The sequence below is a fragment of the Bos mutus genome, chromosome 13, assembly GCF_027580195.1.
Source record: "Bos mutus isolate GX-2022 chromosome 13, NWIPB_WYAK_1.1, whole genome shotgun sequence".
Lineage (NCBI taxonomy): Eukaryota > Metazoa > Chordata > Mammalia > Artiodactyla > Bovidae > Bos > Bos mutus.
The window spans coordinates 5824238-5847875 of record NC_091629.1 but is presented as its reverse complement, the minus strand read 5'-3'; the positions used below and the strand labels follow the sequence as shown (position 1 = coordinate 5847875).

The following is a 23638-nucleotide window of genomic DNA, read 5'->3' as shown; positions in this document are numbered from 1 at the left end:
GTGGCAGGAAGTTTACAGGAGGTGCAGTATGTGCGTGCTAAGTCACTTCAGTCATGTCTAACTCTTTGCGACCCCATGGACTGTAGCCCACCAGGCTCCTCTGTCCATGGGATTCTCCAGGCAAGAATATTGGAGTGGGTTGCCATGCCCTTCTCCAGGGGATCTTCCTGACCCAGGGATCGAACCTGTGTCTCCTGTTGCTCCTGCATTGCAGGCAGATTCTTTACTGCTGAGCCACCAGGGAAGCCTACAGGAGCAATGGCAAAGTGTCTTCCATCGGTTTTTTTATTTTCTGAGCCTGCAGTATGGCATCAGTATGGTAAGCTAGGACAGCAGTCCTGCCTGCTTGAGGCAGTGGAAAATGTGAATCAGAGAGGTTAGCTGCTCAGTCAGGGTGCAGGACTGGAATTGGAATCTGCCAATGCAGCCCCTTTCCAGGGACTTCAGACTGTTGCTTCTTTACCTCTAACCTCGGTATATCCCCTTACATGCAAGTACTTTGGGGAAAACCTAGCGTTAAGCTATACACTTATCTTCCCTATTCCTGAGCTATTGGAGAGGAAGATGAAAAGGCAGGGCTCCAGGGAGGAAGGTACGAGAGGTGGGAGTGTTAAAAAGGTCAGTAGAGAAAAAGAGGTTCAAAGTGGAATTGAGACAGAGGCAGGAGATTATGGGACCAGGAAAGCACTTGAGATGTGCTGTGAGTTTAACAAAGAGGAGGGAGGGTAAGGTTTTGTCATTTCGGGGACCCCTGAGCACCTGGGCGGATGGGCGGCAGCAGACACCTTTGGCGGCTCTTTGAATCTCGTGCAAGAAGCCAAAGGACTCAAGGAATGACTTCTGCTTCTCCAGACAAGCAAGGGATGGTTTATTTGGTTTTGAGATTCAGCTTGAATTTTGGGTTTAAGGTATTTATGCTGCCATGTCTTTATGGGTTTTGTTTTTTCCTCCCAAAGTATCTATTGCCAGAGGAGATTTGCACATACGATTAGTGGATATAGAAGTAATCCCCTATTTGATAAATCAGTCAGCATCTGCCTCTGCTTCCTTGGCATGAGTCCAACAAAAGTATTGCATGCATGTGCACAGCCAAGAGTGTGTGTGTGTGTGTGTATGAGTGTGTGTGTGTGTTGATGCTCCTGGGAGCAGACACGGTGGGGATATCAGATAAGACCAGGGGAAAACCAATGGGTTGGGGGAAGGATCAGCAGAGCGGGTGTTTCCGGGTGCAAGCAAGGACACTTTCACTTTCTTGTGTGTCATCTGTAGCTGTCACATGCTGATAGGTGTGTCTTCTGTTCTCACTGGTCTCTGAGGAGGCTATCAGCTTTCTCCGCTTGCCCCTCAGGGACTCCAGAAAGTCCCCTGGTGCATCTTTGCCCCAGTCCCGTGGTCACACAGGACGAGACACCTCTGTTTTCTAGGAGCCTGTTTGTTCCCAGCCCCTGGGTGCTGGGGAATCCCAGCCAAGGGTGTCTGTGGCTCCTGAGTGTCCCTTGGCCTCCTGACAGCCTTTCCTCCTCTTCCTGGCTCTCCTGCAGATTGTCCCTGACAGTCTAGAAACATGAAAGGAGAAACAGTGTCCATGTGTGGCGCTTGCTGCCCCGTGTCCCTAGGCTGCAGGTCCCAGAGGCAGAACCTAAGCATCGTGGCTGGTGCTTGGCCACCAGGCCCAGCATCATGGGGCTGTGCTGGGGTGTCCAGATTGAGAGGAGGGGTATACACAAGCTTGTGCTGTCGGCGGCCTGGTGGCCCCCAACCCTCCCATCTGACACTCGCCTGTTTAGAAGGAAAGAACCTAGATTCCATAGTGCAGTCTGAGTCGCTTGGTCTGCACTGTAGCTGGAGCCCGGGGAGCGGGGCTGCATGGTGGTCAGTGAGCGCCTCACACGCTGCTGGGTGGGGAGCGGGCAGGAGGCCGGTTTCTGCCCCACATGGGCGGTCCTGGGCTCATGAGCACTTCTCACCTGATGCCAGAGACTCTCAGGAAACATTGCATCTGGAATGTCCAAAGCAGGGTTCTTTGGGCTGCTTTCTACAAACCTAGTGAAAACCTCTCTCCCTGGAGTTTTGTTGAGATTCCAAGGAACATGGGTGAGAAGCCAGGAGAGGCTGCACAGGCAAGACCCTCTGGGTTTCTGGGAGCCCTGCTTGGGGCCCTTGTGACTTGGCGGCAGCCAGAACTTGGACAAGGAGGAGCAGGCACGGGCAGTGGAATTTGTGGGGTCAGCTTCTTGGTCCCTGACCGACTCCCATTTCATAAACTCTTACTGTGAAAATTGCCTTTTAAAAATAATCTTTTTTAGGAAGGCCATGCAGACCACGTGCGTGGAGGTGCAGAAATTTATCTGTAATTTGGCTGCTGGAGCCCCACCTCCCGGGGCTCTTACCTGCCACCTCTATTTACCTGTTACCTTGCATCTGAGACAGCCTCTCCTACTGATGACCTCACCCTTATTGGTGCAGGAAAGTCCCTTCCTTACACCCCAGGGCTACTTTCCCCTCTGGGGTTAGTCATCATTTTCTGGCTAGGTTTGGGGCCCTTTGGTGTCAGGCTGGGAATTTGGGGTCCCTGCCATGAGGACCTCAGAGCAAGAGGGAGCCGTGTGACCAAGGGCTCTGGCTGTCGGGGGCCCAGTCCTGCTGGATTGTAAAGTGCAGGGGCTTCCAGGTGGGAATGAAAGCTGCGTTTCCATGGGATTCTTTAAGGCCCATTGTGGGCAGCGCTGGCTGCTTTATTCATGGCCCTTGTGTTGTTTCTCCCCAGCCTGTGGGCCAAAGCTCACCAACTCCCCGACAGTGATTGTCATGGTGGGGCTTCCTGCCCGGGGGAAGACCTACATCTCCAAGAAGCTAACCCGCTACCTCAACTGGATTGGTGTCCCCACGAAAGGTGAGGCTGCAGCCCAAGCCGGAGCTGTCACACTGGGGATACACTCTACTTGCCACGACCCCAATCCCCCCAGAAAAGAACGGCCTTTCCCTCTCCAGCTGCTGAAACTCTCTTTGCGGGACCACTCTAAGGGGCTTTCCCTGTAGTGGGGGGGGTCACCCCTTCCTTTCCACTGTGTCACCCACCACCCTGTATGTACGCCCTGCTGTGTGCATGGGAGTCTCTGCTCACTGGCTGCTCTCTGGTTCTCCCTGCCCTGTGTCCTCCCCAGCTCAGCCCTCATCCCCTCCGGGAAGCCTTCTCTGACCACCCCAGTCTGTGCGGATCTTCCCCGAGTCCTTGTTTGTGACATTCCTCCACTGGCTGTCTTAAAGTACTCTTTCTGTGCTATTGATTATATTTTTTTATCTGGTCTTCCCACTGACACGGGGAATGTCTTTAGCACGAGGACTAATTTTTCACATTTGCTGCCCCAACCCCCACCCCCACTCCAACCTGTGCCCAGCACAGTGCTTCATACACAAACTGCCCGATCAGCACCCAGTGCCCATCCTGGGCGTGGGCTGCTGGTATACAAAGTGGCTGCTGTGGATCCAGCCATGTATGTGAGTCCGCACTCCCTCTCAACCGTGTTGGTGGGAATCATGGCCCCAGTTTTTACTAGACACGTGGCCACCACCTGCTTTCAGGCTCAGCCTCCAGCCCCGGCCCTGAAAGGCTAGCTTCCAGGTTGGGCTGTGGGAGGCGACCCCAGAGAATCAGGGGCACTGTGAGCAGTGCTGGGTCTTGGGGAACCCTGGCTGCCTTCCGGATCAAGCGATGCAGGTGCAGGATGTACAGCCCCCACTGCCTGGTTTCTGGCTTTCCTGGGATCTTATTCAAGTCGTGTGCCAGCTTGGTTTCCTTCTTTGGAAAGAGGGATCCTGGCCCTGGGAGATCTTTCTGGCGGTCAGCATGGTCAGTGAAGGGTCTGTTCTTTTTCACGCAGTGTTCAACGTGGGCGAGTACCGCCGGGAGGCCGTGAAGCAGTACAGCTCCTACAACTTCTTCCGCCCTGACAACGAGGAGGCCATGAAAGTCCGCAAGTGAGGCCCCGGCTGTGGGTGCAGGGTGTTCTGTCTGCTATGTGGCCTTAGACTGGGAGGGAGAGGGGCAGCCAGCTCCTCCACGTGCAGCACGTGAGCCTCTCGGCCTCTGAGCCTCACCGCTGTCCTCCGCTTCCAGGCAGCCTGCGCCCGCTGGTATGATGCAAACCAGCAAGAGCATCTCACTCGGCACGAGCTAAATCGTTCCCTGCAAAATTGTCTGTTAACCCCAGAAAAGGATTTCCTTTTTAGCCTAAAATGACCAGGGCTCCCAAGTGTGACCTGAGAGTCACCTGGGAGCGGGGCACTGCCCCAGTGCCAGCCCCACCTGGATGGGTACAGTGGGCTTCCGTGGGCAGGACTTGGGCAGCCGTCTTTTGGAAGCTCCCAGGGGCAGTTTTCGGCATGCCAGCCGCACTCAAGCACTCCCCAAGGGCTGCAGCCGTATGTGCGGGACTCTGACTGGGAGCCTCTGGCCTGGTGGTCTCAGCCACCTTGTACACTTTAGCGGCAGAGTCGCAGGTCACCCTGCTCATTGTGGGGGGGTGGTAGTGCCTGGGTGTCCCCTAGGATGGACCCACTCTGATATACCTGTCTCTTTCCGTGTTGCAGGCAGTGTGCCCTGGCTGCCTTGAGAGATGTCAAAAGTTACCTGACGAAGGAGGGGGGCCAGATCGCAGTAAGTCTGGGGAATAAGTCTCGTCTCCCCTCCTGCCACGTGACAGTGCCCTGGAGGGTGGGGCGTGTGGACAGAGCCATGGGGGGACGCCGCCGGCGGGGACAGGCATCTGGCCTGAGCTATGAGGGAAGCAGGGGGTGCGGGTAGCCCCAGGACCCAAGAGGAAGCTGGTGGGTGGGGCAGACTGAGGGGCACGGCCCATCGGACCTGGGAGGTGCGGCCCCCGAAGCCAGTATCCCTCCGTGGCCCTCCCCTGCGTGTTGCTTTAAGGACTGTTCCCACCCCGGCCTCCCCTTTGGTCCCTGAGCGCAGGACAGAGGCCGTGGGGGGCCTGGGAGGATGCAGTTTCTCCTGGAGCCCCAGAAAGTGGCAGACCTGACCTCTGCTGGTGCAGTAAACACTGTTCAATGCCAACCGGGTTCTCTTCTCTGGCCAGGTTTTCGATGCCACCAATACTACTAGAGAGAGGAGACACATGATCCTCCATTTTGCCAAAGAAAACGATTTCAAGGTGAGCCTGATTTCTCGTCTTGGCCCGGTGCGCTCAGGAGCAAGGGGGTCCCGCAGGGATTGACTGGTTCCTTGTCTGGAGCACCTGAGCTCCACGCTTGGGCTTCCCCTGCCACGGCCCAGGTGTTGTTGCTTACAGATTGGGCTTTCCTGGTGGGGGCCCTACGGGGTTCCTGAGACTGAGGAGGGGAGCATCCTCTATTGGTGGGAGGGCAGAGACTGATGGCTGGTTCTTTCTTGTGTATTTGGGCATTTATGTGTGGGGTCCTTCCTGCTCCAGTGTGGCGGTGACATTACAGCGATCCCAATAGCCTTTGTTGTTTCCTAACGTTTCTGTCTTGTTTCCTTCCAGGTGTTTTTCATTGAGTCTGTGTGTGATGACCCTACAGTCGTTGCCTCCAATATCATGGTAAGACCCCCAGAGCATGGCAGTCTGAGAACAGGGTGACTGGGTCAGCCAGGAGAAGCCGTAGAACTTTGAGAATGAGCTGGCTCTGCCAGCTGGCGGTTTGATTTTGCCTTGCGGGGAATCAGGCGGGTCAGAAGTGCAGAGCAGGACTTAACTTAGAAACACATTCTGCGACCCAGAATTGATCTTAGCAAGGCCCTTCAGGTGGTTGGCAGAAAGCTTTCTTTGTTGGACGTAAGAGAGAAGTCGAGGACCTCAGTTTTGGTGGGAAACTGTTTTGGTGGCAGTAGCCTTGGCCGCTGACGGGTGAGGGGGCTGCTTAGGGTGGAGGATGGAAATGGAGACAGGAGGCTGGTCTCTTGCCGGTACGTTTTCCCAGTAGGTAAGCATGGTCATGTGTTGACAACAACCTATAGGACCCTGCAGACAGAGGGCAGAATTCCCAAATTTGGGAAAAATGGGAGTGGTAAAACTGTCTTCCTGCTTCTCTTGCTGTGTCAAGGGGAGGGTTACCTGGGTAAATTGAGGGTACTTGGCAGCTTAATTTGATGTCTTCTTAAATTGTACTTGATAACAATAAACTGTAAACAGAAAAGGTTATCGTGAAGACTTCACTGGAAGTCCCCTTCTCTTATTGTAGGTCACTTTCTCTCCAGCTTAAATACATCCGAGTAAGATGTTACCTGTAGCAAAAAGCTGGTCGGACCCTTCTACAGGGAGTGCCAGACTTTGGCCATGTAGTGTGTGTCCTTCAAAGGAATGCTGAGAGTTTGTTAGTTTTTGGTGGTGGGCCTTTGCTCCAAGGCAGTGGGAATATTTGCATGCATTTCTCAGCAATGAGTTCATATTTCAGGAAGGGCTATTGAAATGGTAGGAAAATCAGTCCAGATTGGTTTCAGTGGCCCCAAAGGAGGAGGCTCAAAGTATGAGGAAATACAAGTAGCCTTGGGCTAAACAAAGGCTTTTGCTGTATTTCTTTGGTTTGGTTCTACATTTCCACCGGGTAGGGAAGCAGAGCGCAGCTGCAGGATCGACTGTTTCCCTGGTGAGCAGTTGACACTCACTTGGCCAGAAGCTCATGCACCATCTTGTCCTCTGTGAATCCCTGGATCCCTGTTCCCCAACCCTCCGTGTTCAGAAATCTGTCTCTGATGACGCCTCCGAGCTGCTTAGCAGTTTTTAGACTTTTCTCTCATGCTTTTTATGCAAGAGGCTGTGTTGGAAGAAGAGATCTGTGAACCGAGTTTTTTTTTTTTTTTTAATTATGTTAAAATATACATAACTTTGGTGGTGGTGGTTTAGTCTCTTAAGTCGCATGTCCAACTCTTGTGACCCCATGGACTGTCTCCTACCAGGCTCCTCTGTCCATGGGATTCTCCAGGCAAGAATACTGGAGTGGATTGCCATTTCCTTCTCCATGCATAGCTGGGTTGGCCAAAAACGGTTTTCAGATTTTCCTGTAACATCATATGGAAACACCTGAATGAATTTTTTGGCCAACCTAATAAAAATGGTTACCACTTTGACTATTTTTAAGTGTTCAGTTCCATGACACTCGGTACATTCACCCTGTTGGGAAACCATCCCCACTGTCCACTTCCAGAACTTTTTCCTCTTCCTGGACTAAAACACTGCCCCAGTGAAACACGAATTCCCCACCGAAGTTGGATTTTTGCAGTGTGCCCGCCTGTCTTTCATGGCTGTGGTCATTGTTGAGGAAGAAGAGAGCACGTGTGAACAGATTCTGAGTTTCCCTGAAATCGGCCAGGTTTCTCAGGCTTGTTCAGTTTTAGAGGATGGCAGGCCCGAGGGGCATTTCTCCTCTGTCTCTGTCCCATGAAAGCGAGCCTTGGTCGGGACCAGGTAGAGAAGCATCCACTGGGGACCAATGACAAGGGGGTACCACCCCGCCTGTGAGCAGTGCAGGAGGAACCCGACGATTCCACCTGGAGGGTACCCACAGTGGCGGGGCATTGCCAGCACCCCCTGGGGCACCTTTGCTGACAGGCAGCCTCCTCTGGGTAGGTGCTTATGTGGGACTCAGGGAGACTGAAGACCAGGTTGTCTAGTGGTGACCTGGCTACTGGAATGATCCTGAATCGGGGCCTATTCAGAGGGATTTATTAGAATCCACCTGGGGTAGGACTTCCATGGCAGTCCAGTGGGTAAGACTTCGCCTTCCGATGCAGGGAATGTGGGTTTGTTCCCTGGTTGGGGACCTAAGATCTGAAATCCCGGACAGAAAACCAAAACATAAAACAGAAGCAATATGGTCACAAATTCAGTAAAGACTTTTAAAATGGTCTACATAAAAAGAAAAAAAAAACTTAAAAAGAATCCTCTGGGTTTCCTGTCCTTGCCTTACCATGGGTGCCCTCCCCATGGAATCATCAGGCTGCGACTCAACGCTCAGCCATATCTCTTTTTGTTTTTCCTCTTAGAACAGTGGGTCAGGTCATCATCATTCTGAGCCCATCCATGCCTTTCCCAATTTGCAAGCCCCAAATCCTGCTCATTCTAAGCAGAAAGCCCTCCAGCGTGATTCATCAGCTGCCTCTTTGTGGTGTTACAGGAAGTGAAAATCTCTAGCCCGGATTACAAAGATTGCAACTCCGCAGAAGCTATGGACGACTTCATGAAGAGAATTAACTGCTATGAGGCCAGTTACCAGCCCCTCGACCCTGATAAATGTGACAGGTAATTCCTGAGCAGTGACTGAACCACCTGCTTCAGGGCTGTGAATATTATTCCTGATGAATAATATTCCCATGAAGCGTTTGCTCATGGATACTTTTATACACTCTTTTTAAATGTCTCAAAAAAAAAAATCCTTAGTGATATATTCGGTATAACTATCGTAGGCCCCGTGTGCTGCTGCTGTGTGCAAAGTGAGTTTCTGAGCCCTGTCTCTCCCGTCTCTCTCCGTCCTTTGCTCTTTCCCCTTATTTTCCTTTCAATCCTCTTGCTTTTCTCTCTCCTATCCTCTGGGAGGCCCTCTAGCCCCACTCTGCTGTGGGAATTGCAGACTCAGACCCCCCTGACTCTCGGAGCAGAAAGGCTCGGTCTGTGCCTCCCTGGAGTGACGCTGTGGTGTGGTGGAAGCCGAGTCTCCCTGGTGGGGCTGGGCTGCGCCAGCCGAGTCTGACAGGCCGGCCCCCCCTGCAGGGACTTGTCGCTGATTAAGGTGATCGATGTGGGCCGGCGCTTCCTGGTGAACCGTGTGCAGGATCACATCCAGAGCCGCATCGTGTACTACCTGATGAACATCCATGTGCAGCCCCGCACCATCTACCTGTGCCGGCATGGCGAGAGCGAGCACAACCTCCAGGGCAAGATCGGGGGCGACTCGGGCTTGTCCAGCCGGGGCAGGAAGGTAGGGGAAGCAGGGGCTTGGTGGAAAGCGTCCCTGTGCGTATGTGTCCTGTGTACATATCTGTGCCCTTGTGTGTCTGTGTGTGTTCCTCTGTGTATGTGTCTGTGTTCTTCTGTGTGTGTCTATGTGTCCTTGTGTGTACATGTGTCCTTGTGTCTGTGTGTGTTCCTCTGGGTATGTGTCTGTGTTCTTCTGTGTGTGTCTCTGTGTCCTTGTGTGTACACGTGTCCTTGTGTCTGTGTGTGTTCCTCTGGGTATGTGTCTGTGTTCTTTTGTGTGTGTCTCTGTGTCCTTGTGTGTACACGTGTCCTTGTGTCTGTGTGTGTTCCTCTGGGTATGTGTCTGTGTTCTTCTGTGTGTGTCTCTGTGTCCTTGTGTGTACACGTGTCCTTGTGTCTGTGTGTGTTCCTCTGGGTATGTGTCTGTGTTCTTCTGTGTGTGTCTCTGTGTCCTTGTGTGTACACGTGTCCTTGTGTCTGTGTGTGTTCCTCTGGGTATGTGTCTGTGTTCTTCTGTGTGTGTCTCTGTGTCCTTGTGTGTACACGTGTCCTTGTGTGTGTTCCTCTGTGTATGTGTCTGTGTTCTTCTGTGTGTGTCTCTGTGTCCTTGTGTGTACACGTGTCCTTGTGTGTGTTCCTCTGTGTATGTGTCTGTGTTCTTCTGTGTGTGTCTATGTGTCCCTGTGTGTACACGTGTCCTTGTGTCTGTGTGTGTTCCTCTGTGTATGTGTCTGTGTTCTTCTGTGTGTATCTCTGTGTCCCTGTGTGTACACGTGTCCTTGTGTCTGTGTGTGTCCTCTGGGTATGTGTCTGTGTTCTTCTGTGTGTGTCTCTGTGTCCTTGTGTGTACACGTGTCCTTGTGTCTGTGTGTGTTCCTCTGGGTATGTGTCTGTGTTCTTCTGTGTGTGTCTCTGTGTCCTTGTGTGTACACGTGTCCTTGTGTGTGTTCCTCTGTGTATGTGTCTGTGTTCTTCTGTGTGTTCTTCTGTGTGTGTCTATGTGTCCCTGTGTGTATACGTGTCCTTGTGTCTGTGTGTGTTCCTCTGTGTATGTGTCTGTGTTCTTCTGTGTGTATCTCTGTGTCCCTGTGTGTACAGGTGCTGTGTCTGTGTGTTCCTCTGTGTGTCTGTGTCCCTGTGTGTGTCTGTGTGTTCCTCTGTTTATGTGTGTGTCCTCATGTATGTATCGGTGCCTTTCTGTGTACTTGTGCGAATCCCTGTGTGTGTCTGCGTATGCCAACCAGACACTGACTCACACGTGTGCACGCCTCAGGGGAGCCTCAGGGCTGCGCAGGGCCCGCTTCCCCAGCAGTGAGGACAGCCTTGCCCTCCCAGAGGGGCTCGGTCCTCCTCTCCCAGACGGGTGGAGCCTGTGACCAAGTGCGCGCCTCTCACCCCATCCCCCCAGTTCGCCAACGCCCTGAGCAAGTTCGTGGAGGAGCAGAACCTGAAGGACCTCAAGGTGTGGACCAGCCAGCTGAAGAGCACCATCCAGACGGCCGAGGCCCTGCAGCTGCCTTACGAGCAGTGGAAGGCCCTCAACGAGATCGACGCGGTGAGTGCCGGCCGGGGCCTCTGCCCGAGGCGCTGTGGGGGACCCCCGAGCCTCCCACGCTGGCGGCCAGCTCAGCGGCTGCGGGCTGCGCCCTCGAGCGACCTCCGCCTGTGCCTGCAGGGCGTGTGTGAGGAGATGACCTACGAGGAGATCAAGGACACCTACCCCGAGGAGTACGCGCTGCGTGAGCAGGACAAGTACTACTACCGCTACCCTACCGGGGAGGTACGTGCGCGCTGGGCCGCTGAAGGGCGGGCGGCGGGGCTGCGGCTGAGGAGCTAGCGCTGGTCCTGCCGCGGCTGCGGTACCCGGCGAGGCCAGGGACGCAGAGAGGCTGAGCGGCTCCGCGGAGGAAGGGCCTGTGCGTTCGCCTTGCTGCGCTGCCCCGTGCCCATCCGCGGGTGAACAGAGTCCTCCCCACTCACACAGCTCCAACGAAAGCACTGCTGTGTTTCCCAGCAGCTGGGACAGAGGTGTTTCTTCAGTGACGGAAATGACAGTTCAGGAAAGGGAAACAGCCCTGGCTGCTGATGCACTGGATGCAGGACCCCGCTGACTGTGGGCATCATGACAGGCGTTCAGCAAGTCCCTTGTGCCGGCTCCACGGATGCTGGCAGAGGGACCCCTGGGCCCTGCAGGCCCTCGGGCTGAGCCAGCAGCTGCCTGGAGCTCTGCACGGAGGGTCCCGTGCAGGCGGAGCTCTCAGGTCTGCGGAAGGCTTGTCCTGGTGACACCCCGAAGGGGTCCTTCCTGCCTGTGGTCCTTCTGCTCAGCGTTTGTCACACGTCAGTTCCCGGGAGCTCAGGGCACTGTCCCTGGTCTCATTCCCTGGGACTTCCTTAGTGAGAGAGGGACCAGGGGTTGTGGTGGTCTTGAAAGTCACAGGTTCACCCCTTCTTTTTCAATTTTCTCCTACTGAGATAAAGTTCCTATCATATAAAAGTCACTGTTTTAGCCAAAGTACACGTCAGTGGGTTTTTTTGTATATTCACAGTATTGTGCAGCTATCATCACTAATTCTAGAACATTTCCCCATTGCCCCAAAAGAGACCCCCAGCCTGTCAGCAGTCAGTCCCAGTTCCCGTCCCCCGGCCCGTGGCTTCTTTGAGTCTGTGTTCTGTCTCTCGAGTTGTCTGTTCTGGACGTTTCACGTCAATGGAATCACACGCTCAGACGTCACTCTGTGTAGTGTGCTCAGGCTCCTTCGTGCTGTGCTGTGTGTCAGGGCTCCATTTCCCGGGGGAGGGTAGGGGTCAGGAAGGAGCAGGGAGAGGGCAGTGGTGTGGGTCCCCCGGGGCCGGGGTGGATGCAGGACCAGCACGCGGGTGGTGGGCTGATGCAGGACGGATGGCGTGGTCTCTGGTTTATAACGACGGGAGGACGTGGCCGGGGGTGCCCGGCGTGGTTCCTGGTTTATAACAATGGGCGGGGCGTGGCCGGGGGTGCCCGGCGTGGTCTCTGGTTTATAACGACCGGAGGGCGTGGCCCGGGGTGCCCAGCGTGGTCTCTGGTTTATAACAATGGGCAGGGTGTGGCCAGGGCTGCCCGGCTTCTGCTCCAGCTCAGTGTCCCCTTCTCCCTCCGCCCTGCAGTCCTACCAGGACCTGGTGCAGCGCTTGGAGCCGGTCATCATGGAACTAGAGCGGCAGGAAAACGTGCTGGTCATCTGCCACCAGGCCGTCCTGCGCTGCCTCCTGGCCTACTTCCTCGACAAGAGCGCAGGTGCCTGGCCCGCAGCGCGCCCTCTCCTGGGGGAGGGCGGGGTTGGGAGCTGGTCCCAGCCCCTCCACGAGGAGGCAGGGCCCCTGGGGTAGCCCCCTCCAGGTGTTTCCGTGCAGCCCCCAGAGGATATCAGAGCAGTTTGAAGCTGGGTGGGCTTAATGACCTCAAGAAACCCAGCCTCCCTGTCTCTCCACATCTCAGGGGCAGTGCGTCTTTGGGCAGGGGGCAACCCACCTCTCAGGGGCTCCCAGCCCAGCAACCTCTAAACACTCGTGTGTCTGCCTACGGGCCAGCGGGATCCCGACCCCTAAAGTGTTTGGGGAATGACGCTCTTACTCCAGCTCATTGCGTGAGGCTTTGGTTTAGCGCTGATCATGTTCTTCTGGGTGTCTTAGCAGCGCCGCCTGCCACCGGCACCAGGGCCGGGGGCGGGGGCAGGGGCCATACACCTGCCTAGCCAGGCATCTGTGGCACAGGCTCTGGTGAGGGGCCTGGGCATGGCCACCCTCCAGTCTCCCATCTCACCATGGGCCCTTCTGTCGTTTTCAGAGGAGATGCCCTATCTGAAGTGCCCACTTCACGCTGTCTTGAAGCTGACTCCCATCGCTTATGGTAAGTGTGGGGACCCAGCCCCACCGAGACTGGTCCCCCCTGGGTGGGCCGGGCGTGGGTGTGAGCTCAGGTCCCCCTTTAACCGAAGCTGACCTGTCCCCGGCTTTACCCAGGTTGCCGAGTAGAATCCATCTACCTGAACGTGGAGTCCGTGAGCACACACCGGGAGAGGTCAGAGGTGAGTGTGAGCTTGCCGCCCCCTCCTCGCCCCTGCTGTGTCATCTGTCCGGGAGGGACCCGTGGGTGCCAGCCCCTCGGACACCCCGCAGCGGCAGGGCTGGCAAAAGCTGTGTCGGTCGGTGGCATCTGCCTGCCTCTGCTTGGACCTGTGGTCCTCAGGGCTGCCCTCCCCAACCCCCTCCCTGCTTTCTCGGCTCCGTGTGCTCCTGCCTGCCTGTCTGGTGGCTTCTTGGCATCGTCCTCCTTTTCCTTTCTTTCTGTGCTTCTTCCCCCATTTCCTCTTGACCCAAGAAATGAGTGTGGAGGAGGAAGCTTCTTTTAAACGTAACCATGGTCTGGTTACCGTCGCTTTTTCCTCTGGGGAAGCCAAATGATCACAGGTTCCAGAGTCCTGGGTGGCAGTGGGACCCACAAATTTCAGTGTCATCCACGTGCACTCACGTCTCTAATTCTCACAAAGATGATAAAGAATGAAGACCAGGGAAGCACAGCTTTAACTGGGAGTTAGCGATGTGGCAGATGGAATGAATGATTCTCTGGACAAGCCCAGTGCCTGACCGCATGCGCCACCACCTGGGGGCGGTCTGGAATTTGGTGGTCAGCCTGGCTGGGATTCCCCCAGGAACAGCACAGAGTTCTGCCCAGGCGTAGGAACCTTGTGAAAGAAAGTTTGAATTTACTTTATCCCAGCGGCCAGACTCAGTGCTCTGCCAGCATCCACCCAACCCTTTCTTTGACACTGAGCGTGACATCCCCATGTTCCTGTCCCTGCTCTCATGGAGCGTGGCCAGAAGATCTTGGCGTTCAAATCCCAGCCTCCAGTCGCCCGGCTGGTGGACCGAGACGAAGGTGGACCACATGCCTTGGCTCTGACGGCGCCTCCCGAGTTGGGGTGGTGGGATGGGCATTGGCTTTCCCTCCAGGGGCAGCAGCCTCCCCACCGGACCCTCCCGCAGCGGGGAGATGGGGGCAGACTGGAACTGGGCTCTGATGGCCCCTGAAAGCTTTGACGGGCAGAGCAGGGCAGGGGCTTGATGGAGACCTTGGAGGTCCCCACTCCAATCGAGTTGTCCCATGGTCGGAAGAAAGCTAGTGTTTCCTGTGTCTGTGGTCCCCTGGCTGGGGTGGAGGCTGCGTTTCCTGTCTGAGGCTGGGTATGCTCCCTGGGAGCAGAAACTGGGAAGATGCCAGCTTGAGGTCAGCAGGAGGGGGGACCGGCACCGACACCTCCCGCCGCCCACGCCTCGAGCCCAGGACCCCACCCTCTGCGTCCCTGGAGGCTTGCAGCCAGGTCTTCCCCCCGCCTCTCACATGCTGCCACTGCATCACTGTCCCGCTCTCTCTTCCTTCCTTGCCTGCTTTGCGAACGTCGTGTCTGTCAAGTGGTTGTCTGGAAATGATCGGGGCGGGGGCTCAGGATGAGAGATCATCCCTTGTTCTTGCTGAGTGGGAGATGCAGGTCGAGCCGGCGGCCCTGCAGCCCAGGGCCATTCTCCGTGGTCAGTCTCGTGGTCTTAGTGAAATCCAGAAGCAGAGAAATGTGTTTGGTTTGGTTTCGGATTTTGGGGGTTTTTTTGGCTTATTTACCTCCCCCTCCTCGTAACTGTCGCCTTCTTTCTTTTGTCTTTGTCTCGCTTAGGATGCAAAGAAGGGACCTAACCCGCTCATGAGACGCAATAGTGTCACCCCACTAGCCAGCCCCGAGCCCACCAAAAAGCCTCGCATCAACAGCTTTGAGGAGCATGTGGCCTCTACCTCCGCTGCCCTGCCCACCTGCCTGCCCCCGGAGGTGCCCACGCAGCTGCCCGGACAAGTGCGTTGACCCCCCTTCTTCCTGAGTCGAGTCGCGTGCAGGGTGGGGAGAGCGTGCCCAGCAGGGCGGCAGGGGCCACAGACTTAGGCCTGCGTGGGGTTGGGGACTGGGAGGAGAGGACATGGACCGTCCCTTTGAGTGTGGAACCCCCAGATCCATTCTTGAGACCTTGGCTTTGCACAGGCACGCCCTTTCCAGGGAGGTGGCCTTCCCTGGGCAGAACCAGGCCAAGCAAAGAGATGGCCCAGTGTCCATGATCCATTCATATTCGTGGACAGTTTCTTCTAAAAGTTGAAGGCAACCCTCAGTTCAGGACCAGCTCAGCCCCCATCTGGCTGAGGGCTTTTGGCTTCTGTGTGGCCTGGGGACATCTCTTCTATCCCCACGATGAGTATCTTTCCTGACTTCCTTCCTGACCGTTGTTCTGTTAGAGAAAAGCTTTGTCATATGGGGCCTTGGGAATGTGTCTGGAGCTGGTGTGGACAGACTGGAACCCGGGCCAAAGGACCTGGAATAGACACTTTCTCCTATAACAGTGAAAAAACCCCTAAGGAGAAAACCAACTAGATTAATTCTTAGATTATTTCATTCTTTGTGATGCTAGGCTGAAAGATGCTGGCTGTTGAGCCGTAAAATTTGTTTCCAGCAAACCACTGTCTTCCTCAACAACACTCGAGAATCCTGGCCGGGGTGTGAGATGTAGAAGTCCCCAGGGACAGATTTGGGTCCCACCTAGGGGTCTCCCCTAACCGCCACCCTCTGACATAGAAATCATGGGTTCAAGTTCAAGCTGAATTTGAAGGCCCGCAGGCTCTTCCTGAGTTTCCTGGAAACTCCTTTAAACCTTGTGCTGTCTGGAAACATGCTGTGTGTGTGCCCGGGGTGGGGGCAGGGGTGACGGTGCCGTGCCACCCTGGGCAGGCCATTGGCCCGCTTCAGGCCTCAGTTTTCTCATCCGTGGGATGGGGGAGCAGCAGCTTCTGCCACGGGCTGAACATGGGGAGACTCGTACTGAGTGTGTCTGTGGTCATGTCCCACCCTAGTGCCAGCTCTGGGGTTTTAGGTCACGTTCTGTCACCTCCCTGGCCTTCAGTCTCCCTGTTTTTTTAAAATGAGGGAGACAGACTGGCTGGAAGACATCTAATTAGTGGTCCTTTTGGGCCTACCCTCAGCAGTGATTTTGTGAAAACTTAGAGCTAAAGTGGCATGTCAGTGACATCATGTGTTGGTGTAAATGGTGGGGTCACAGATGGAAGCTGAGGGGCCACAGTCACAGTCGCGGGCGGGGGTTGGGTGACGGTCAAGGCCGTGCTGCCCCGGGTGATGGGGGTTGGGGGGTGGGCCCGTCCTGCGGGGTTGCAGACATGGAAGCCGCTGGCCAGGCTGGGGGTGCCCAGGGCTGCATCTCACAGAGAATGCCTGGTCCCCAGTGACCCAGGCCCTCTCCCTTCCCCGCACTGACTCTCTCCCACCTTTTCTCTCTGCAGCCTTTGCTAGGGAAAGCCTGTTTGTAAGTATTTTTCTCTGAATTCTTTTGTTCTTTGCATCTCTTTTCTCCTTGCTTGTCAGCTTGGCCCTCCTGCCTGTTGAAGCGGTGAGGGTCACGGCAGTTTTTGTAAAATCTGAAGGAGGAAGGAGAAAGGGTCCGTGAATTTTCAGGACAGGACGCAGGGAGTGGGTGTTCCGTGCGTCCTTCGGCCATCCTGGCCGCCGCCGCCTTCTCCTCGCTCCCTCTCGGGGCGGGGTGACTGTTAGTATTTGCGGTTCTCAGTGGCTGGACATCGGTCTGCTTTTTCCCTCTTGGCGTCAGACATTGGCAGGAAGCTGGGTCTTTGCCTGTTGATGTTGTCTTTTATGTTCTGGGCCTCCCCCAAGAGCCCTACCATTTTGAGAGGAAAGTCTGCGCAAAGTTTGCGCAGAGCCTAACCTGCACGGTCAACAGTGGAAGACCCGAGCACCCCTCCTGTCCTGCAGAGATCCCCCACCTTCCGGGGCTCCGGGACCCCCGCTCTGGAGTGGTCTGCCTGGACACCACTGCTCTGCATCGTGTTGTCCTGGATCAGAACACTCTCGGCCTTTATGGTCACGTCCAGGATGGGGTGCGGCTGTCTCTCTGTAGTTTCTGGTTAATTCAGCGCTGGTTTTCATTCCACTGGATAAATTCAGTGCTTCCTCTGCTCTGGTGGTCCCCAGCCACAGGAATGAACTGCGGCTGTTATATCACAAAATTTTAACAAGAGACATCCTGAAACATCGCCCTAACTCCTTGCGTCACACCTGCCCCATCTTCCCCTTCACTGGCTAGGCTAATCCACGCAGAAACGTGGCTTACTCTTGGAAAATAGGAGCCGCTGGGCATTGTGTTTGGACTGAGTGATATCACCTGCCCAGAAATACACATCATCACTTTTCAGCTTTTACACATCCCGAGTCTTTAGTTCTTAATATAACCCCCGGAGGTCGCAGGGCAGTTCTTGGCCCCGCTTCCCAGATGAGGGTGAGGCCTCGCCCACAGTCACCCCACCAGCCCTCAACAGAACCAGTGGTTGAATGGCTCTCCAGTCCCAAAGGCTGGCTACTTTCTCTCTGCTGGCTTCCAGAGCTGCCTGGGTCCTGTTCACCTCCCCATCCCGGGCACCTGGCGTTTGCAGCCTGTGGGGCGAGGCCCAGAGCAGTTTGGGTTCCTTTCTGGCTCTTGCAGCCTCTGCTTTGCAGCCGCTTCCTGTGGCTGAGACATGTTTATTTAATGGTGGGCTTGCCCGTCAGAGTCAGCCTGTAAGAGTAACAGTCCTGTGTCTGTGACCCCTGCGACACATAGAGTGCCCCAGGGGCGAATGTGCTACTGTGAAAACCAGCCTTAGAAGTTTGGAACCTTACAGTTTTGCATCTGTGCGTGTCCTCTTCCTTTTGATCCACAGCCTAGTGTTGCCAGGAAGGACATCCTCCTGCTGGGAGAGGGCCATTCAGCCACCCTTTGAGGTTGAACGTGTCTCTTTCTAAGGCTGGTGGTGCCTTTGGTCAGAATCCCTCCAGTTCAGTGAAAATGTGTTCTCTGCATCCATGCAGGTGTGTCAGCGTTCAGGTGTCTTGATGACGAGAATGTGGGTGTAGCACTTAGGAAAATACCTGGCTCGGGGCCAGTGCCTGGTGGACAAGAGCTGTTCCTGAGGGAGGCTCCGTGCCCTGTGCTTTGGCGGCCTGGCCAGGCTGAGGGTTCCTTCTCGTGGGCAGCAGGAGTCCTCAGGGACTGGGGACGGGGTGCCCTTGGGGTCTTAGGGTGGTGGCCCCAGGATGCTGGTGTCCTGGTAAAGCAGGCTCGTGATAGGTGGGACACAGCGCCTACCCTGCAGCCCGCTCCCCAGGGGCCGGCAGGCCGTCTGGCCTTCACAGGGCATCCTTGGCTTTTTTATTTTTAGTCCTAAATAATGTGTTTAATTATTTAGCTTCTTATAGTACTCACATAACAGAAACTGACAAGTCCGTGTTGTTGTTTAGTCACCCAGTCGTGTCCGACTGTCCTGTAACCCCGTGGACTGTAGCCTGCCGGGCTCCCCGTCCATGGGATTGCCCAGGCGAGAACCGCGGAGTGGGTTGCCATGCCTCCTCGACGTTTAAATGTCAAATGTGCCCTCAGAAGACAATCCTACTAAAGATGTTTTGTTTTTCTTTCCCAACATGTTTCTTCCTTCCCCCTTCTATGCTTGAAAGACGAACTGTCTGTCATATTTTCTCAAAGTTCTCTCCTTACTAACCTTGGCAAGGTAAACGCTACCTGCATGCCAGCCTCCGTTCCTTCCACGTCTCTCTGCATCATGGCATCTCAGCCCTCGGGGCGTCATGGTCTGCGTGGACACTGGCCATCGTGAAGTCTGTAACTCATTCACCCAGGCCCCGGAGCATGTGTGTTTCTTAAAGGGCAGCGCCCATGTCTTGGTGTGTCCAGAGCCCTGGGCACCCTGAGCGCATGACGTGGCCTATGGTCTCCAGTGTCCTCATCGCATCACCATCATTCGTGGGTGCCACAGCCTCGGGCGTCTGATGTCCCAGGGTGGGTGGGAGCTGGACCTCCATCCCTGACCCCACAGGTTGACCGAGTCCTCCCTGGTTATGAGCTTCGGGGGCCTTGCTGGAGACGCCCAGCTCACTGGGGTGGTCTGATGCACTCGTGGGCAGTGGGTCGGTGGCCTGGGCCCTGAGTCCGGCTGAAAGCAGGCTCAGTGGGGCCCCAGCTTCTGTGCCGCCAGCCCTGCGATGGGCCTCTCTTTCAGAGATTCTTGGTTCTGGCGGGAGAGGAGTGGGCTGTGGTGATGCTTGTGTTTCTGTCCTCCTGGGTTCCACTTTCCCTGCCGCCTCGCTAAGACCGTCTGGGAGGAGAAGACTTAGAAATTGTTTCCCTTTTCTCCGGGGCAGGTTAAGGAGGGTAGGTTAGGAGCCCACAGCTCTGCTTAGGCCAGGCTGAGAGGAGGGTCCTAGTGCTTCTCCAGGTTTAACCAGCCCCCACTGCCCCTGCCTGGTAGCGAGGCCAGCATGAGTGCCCCGGGTGGAGACAAGCACAGCCTTGGGCTCTAAAGAGGCAGGAGCTGGAGGGGCCCTGGGTGCTGGCACCCGGTGCTCCTGGGAGCAGCTCAGACCCCAGGAGCTGCCCACTGTGCCCACCCGCACCCTCCCCGCCTCCTCCGGGCGCATGTCAGGGCCCTTCCTGGCCCCTTTCCCCGTGGGACCCCAGGCTCGTCCACCACCACGTTCCTGGGCCGCACTGTATTTGGTGATGCTGCTCCTCCGGGCCGTGTTCTCTTTTGGGGAGAGGGGGCCCGCATCTCAGTTGCAAACTTCATCTTTGCTTGCGAAGCCTAGTCAACAGGAATGGTAACCGGCTTCCCCCTCTTCTCTCCTGAGAGCAGAACATGAAAGGCTCCCCGGGCAGCGTGGACGCCTCCAGGACGCACTGACCGCCCCCTCCCCACACCCGGATCCCGCCCTTCCGTCTGCCCACCGCCAGCCGTCCGAGGACGTCTCGCAGAGCGGAGCAGGGTGGAGGGCAGCATGGAGGAGGGGCTGCTGCTCCAGGGGGACTGGGCCCCCGCCTGCCCCTGCTTCCCCAGCCTTCAGGCCGCTCTCCCCGTGGGCCCCAAGTGGCTCGGGAAGGACCGTGCACAGAGGAGGCAGGACCAGGTGCCTCCCTGTGGGCTTGTTCATCTCGTTCTGTACCTGCCCCGCTGGTGGTGATGCTGGTCCTCGACTCCTAACCTTAAGGGGGGCCAGGCTCTCAGCCGCTAAGGATCAAGGGAATGAAAACTTCCAAGAGGCTCTTTGTGCATCTGGCCTGGACGTTGCCTCCTGCAGGGAAGCTCATGGCTTGAGCTGGGTGGGGTTCACCCAGGAGAGCCGGTCCTGCAGCTGAAGAGAGGAGCCCCACGCTGGACCCGCTGGTCAGCCAGGCAGCAGCCCCTCTGCATGTCGCCTACCCTTCCCAGTCTGTCCTGCCTCTGAGGAGGGCGTGGGACAGTCTGGCAGGAGGAAACAGCCCCGGGGGCCTCGCCTCCTAGCGCAAGCTCTTCCCTCGGCTCCCGGGCCTGCTGGCTCACGCACTTTGTTAACGGCAGAGACTGTGACCTGAAACATCTCACCTTTGGCAACTGAAGATGCTCGGGGTTTGTGCCAAACCCCGATGCTTGGGGCTGGAGCTCTGGAAGGTTGTGGGAGCCGGGCGTGCCTCTGGGGAGGTGAGGGGATACCCCCACCCCTAAATGGCCGGGCAGGGAGCATTGGGATTGTTGCAAGACTGACTCTGGGCGACAGCATGCAAAACAACGACCTGGCCCCCTCTTTCGGGACATTCGTCCCCTCCTGTGCTTCCTGGGTGGGGACAGCGGCCCAAGCCAGGCCTCACTCGTGGCCGCGTCCTCCAGGAGGCTGGCCGCAGGATGTGGAGCAGCGCCCTGTGTGCGTGAGGAGACCTGCTGTGTCCTCAGCGCGGAGCCCGCTGCCCTGGGCGGGTCCGGAGGAAAGAATGTCCTCGTCTGCCTTCACAGCGCCTGCGGCATTTCTAGTAGGGGGCGGTCAGAGCAGGCTGTGGACACGGGGTTCTGAACACCTGTAGTTTCTGCCTGCTGGTCTTCTCCTGGGGCCTCCGGGCACTCGAGGGGGTCGAGGCCCAGGAGAAGCGGTGTGAACTGAGGTAGATCTTGTCCAGTGACCCTTTTCAGAATCTCAAGAAGCCGGTGCCAAAGGTCACCTTCTCTTCCTGCCTTCCCCGCTCCTTCCCCCTCTTAGCTTGTGAAGTAGTCATGGGGGTGGGGGGCCATTTAGACAGCTGGAGCCTGGAGTGGGGAGAGGAACTGTTTTTGTTAGTATTTTTTGTTTGAGAGGAGCTTGTAGAAGAAAAATGCATGTTTCTCTGATTGGGACTCAGTGGGGAGCGGGGACAGGATTCAGAGGCCCTACAGTCAGGTGTGTGGGTTTCACATCAAGCTGTTCAAACCCTCCCTTCCCATCACTGGCCATCTTCCCAAGAGGATGTCTGTCTGTCTGTACGTGCCTGTGCAGGGCGTGTGTTACTCTCCCTCTTTCCTGCTGCCTTGTTGTCGTGTGTGTCTGTGTGCGTGTTTAGACGGAGGGGCCTGCTGTCCTCCTGCGAACAGCTCTTACATCCACCTTCTGGCTCCTCCTCTGGTGTTTGGAGCGGACCCTGAATTTCGACTCTTGACGGCTGATCTGAATGCTTGCCCTGGCCTCTGACTGCCCAAAATCAGTGCATTTACACAGGAGGCCTGGCCTGACCGGGACCTTGGTTTGCAGGGGCCTTGATGTGGAGAGAGAACCTCAGTGTTGGCGGAAGGTGGGGGACAGGCAGAGAGCAGAAGCTGGGGGTCCGGGGGCCAGAGACCGGACTTCCAGGGAGGGAGGAGCGGGCCGAGGCTGTGTCTGAGCCGCGGTCGCAGGGCTTCTGCCTCGCTGACTGCTGGCTGTCACTCCCCTCCCCCAGAAGCTTCTGGGACCAATATTTTTAACTTCGCTTATTCGTTTTGGGCTGGGCTTGCCCCTCCCCTTCTTCTGTCCTGAGAAAAGCTCTTCATTTGGGGGTAGGGAAGAAAGACTGTTTGAACCACGCCAATGACGTTTTCGTTTCTAATACTTGAAATTTATTTTTTTATTATTTTGATAGCAGATGTGCTATTTATTTATTTAATATGTATAAGGGATCCTGAAGATGGAAAGCTGTATAGATTGGGTTTTGTTGGTTGGTGGGCTTGGGGGCCTTTTACGTGTGACTTCTGACTTCTCTGTGTTCTCTATAAATTTGTCCGAGTTAATTACCTGAGATGAAGCTGTGCCAGCTTTCAAACGGAAAGCCTGTCGGAAATTTGTATATTTTGCAGTTGCCAGAACAATAAAATACCTGGTTGAAATACACAGGTGAAGCACCCCTTGGTCTTTTTTGGGGAGAGGGACAGGAAGACTTTAACTAGTCTGGGGGTCACTCCACCAAGTTTCTGCCACTCAGCCCCATCACCTTCCTTTAACCAGGACGTGCAGGGACTTCCCCAGTGGTCCAGTGGTTGGGTAGGATTCCACTGCTGGGGGCACTGGTTGAAGCCCTGGTTCGGGGAACTAAGATCCCACATGCCTTTTGGCTGAAAAATCCCCTAGGACTTGAAATTCACCTGCAGCAGATAAAGTCATTCCATCGAACAGCTGCAGTGCGGACGGGTTAATGATCTTCCGTGATCCTTATCCTGCGTGCCCTGGGTAGAGGGGGCTGTTTCTGTCCTCCTGCTTTGCAGATGAAGAATTTGAGGCTCAGCAAAGGTCAGTCACGTCCCCCAAGGCTGCTTAATGGGCGAATTTCAGGGATTCAAATCCAAGTGCCTGGGACTCTAAGGATTATGTGTTTAACCATCATAAAATTTCCCCTCTGCATGTTCTTGGTCTCGCCAGGGTAATGGAGTGTGAGAGGTCAGGTCAAGCTGCTTGCCTGCGGGGCTGGGGGTTAGGGGCTGTCCTCTAGCCTGCTCCCTTTGGGGCCCTGGCTAGTGGTCAACATGGCTAGAGGTCAGAGGCTGTCCTCTAGCCTCTCCTCTTCAGTGAGGACAATATGGGAGCCCTGGTCTGGATTCCAGAACTCCCTAAGTAAAATCAGATTCCACCTTTCTTAAGTCCTTCTGAGAAGCTGACAAGCGCCTTTAAGAGGCAGCAGATTGCACCGTGTCATAGAGACGGTGCGGAGTCAGAGTGGGTGGGTGGGCCTAGGAAGGATTGCCGCAGCAAAGTGACCTCTGAGCAAACAGCCCGTGGTGTGCATCTCGAGGGCAGGGCTGTGCCTGCGTTCACGCCAGGTGTTCCCACCTGTGGACCTGGGCAGGGGGCGGGGCCTCCAGGCAGGCTGATACTCTTCTCACTTCGTCCTCGGCTAACCTTCCACTTTGCCAACCAGCTCAGTGCAGACGCTAATAACTTGGCATCACTTAAATAAGCTGTAGCAGGAGAATCGGCCAACTCTTTGGGATGAAAAAGCTAATCAAATCATAGAATTGCACCATCCAAGTGTTTTACAAAACATCAAACTTATTAACAAAGGAGAAAATATTGGTAAATAACTTTGGTTGGACAGAGACCAAGCTTAAAAGCAATAACAAACTACAAAGGAAATACTGAGATTCCATCTTAGGAATAAAGGTCATCAAAAACCTTGAACATGAGCAAAAGCAAAACCACAGGCTAGTGGATATTTGCAACAAATTAGACAACCCCCAATTTTTCTAAAATGTAAATTGGAAACACATCCACAGCAATAAGAAAAAACATGAC

The 23638-nt window shown here is 55.5% G+C and overlaps 1 protein-coding gene across 4 annotated transcripts in view; it reads left to right on the top strand.

The window, feature by feature from the left end:
• PFKFB3 (6-phosphofructo-2-kinase/fructose-2,6-biphosphatase 3) overlaps positions 1–22243 on the top strand; it is a 78169-nt gene extending 55926 nt beyond the window's left edge. For 2 of the 4 annotated variants that reach the window (XM_070380914.1, XM_070380916.1), the window contains exons 2-15: positions 2768–2893; positions 3882–3978; positions 4591–4657; positions 5094–5168; positions 5520–5576; positions 8149–8273; positions 8742–8949; positions 10357–10503; positions 10624–10728; positions 12096–12225; positions 12775–12837; positions 12951–13015; positions 14657–14830; positions 19732–22243. In XM_070380914.1, the coding sequence (XP_070237015.1) occupies positions 2768–2893; positions 3882–3978; positions 4591–4657; positions 5094–5168; positions 5520–5576; positions 8149–8273; positions 8742–8949; positions 10357–10503; positions 10624–10728; positions 12096–12225; positions 12775–12837; positions 12951–13015; positions 14657–14830; positions 19732–19779 (1487 nt within the window). In that variant the 3' untranslated portion in view covers positions 19780–22243. Of the gene's footprint in view, positions 1–2767; positions 2894–3881; positions 3979–4590; positions 4658–5093; positions 5169–5519; positions 5577–8148; positions 8274–8741; positions 8950–10356; positions 10504–10623; positions 10729–12095; positions 12226–12774; positions 12838–12950; positions 13016–14656; positions 14831–16317; positions 16341–19731 lie in introns of all 4 variants that reach the window. The other 2 variants (XM_070380913.1, XM_070380915.1) reach the window with 2 other exon arrangements.
• Positions 22244–23638: the final 1395 nt, after the last annotated feature.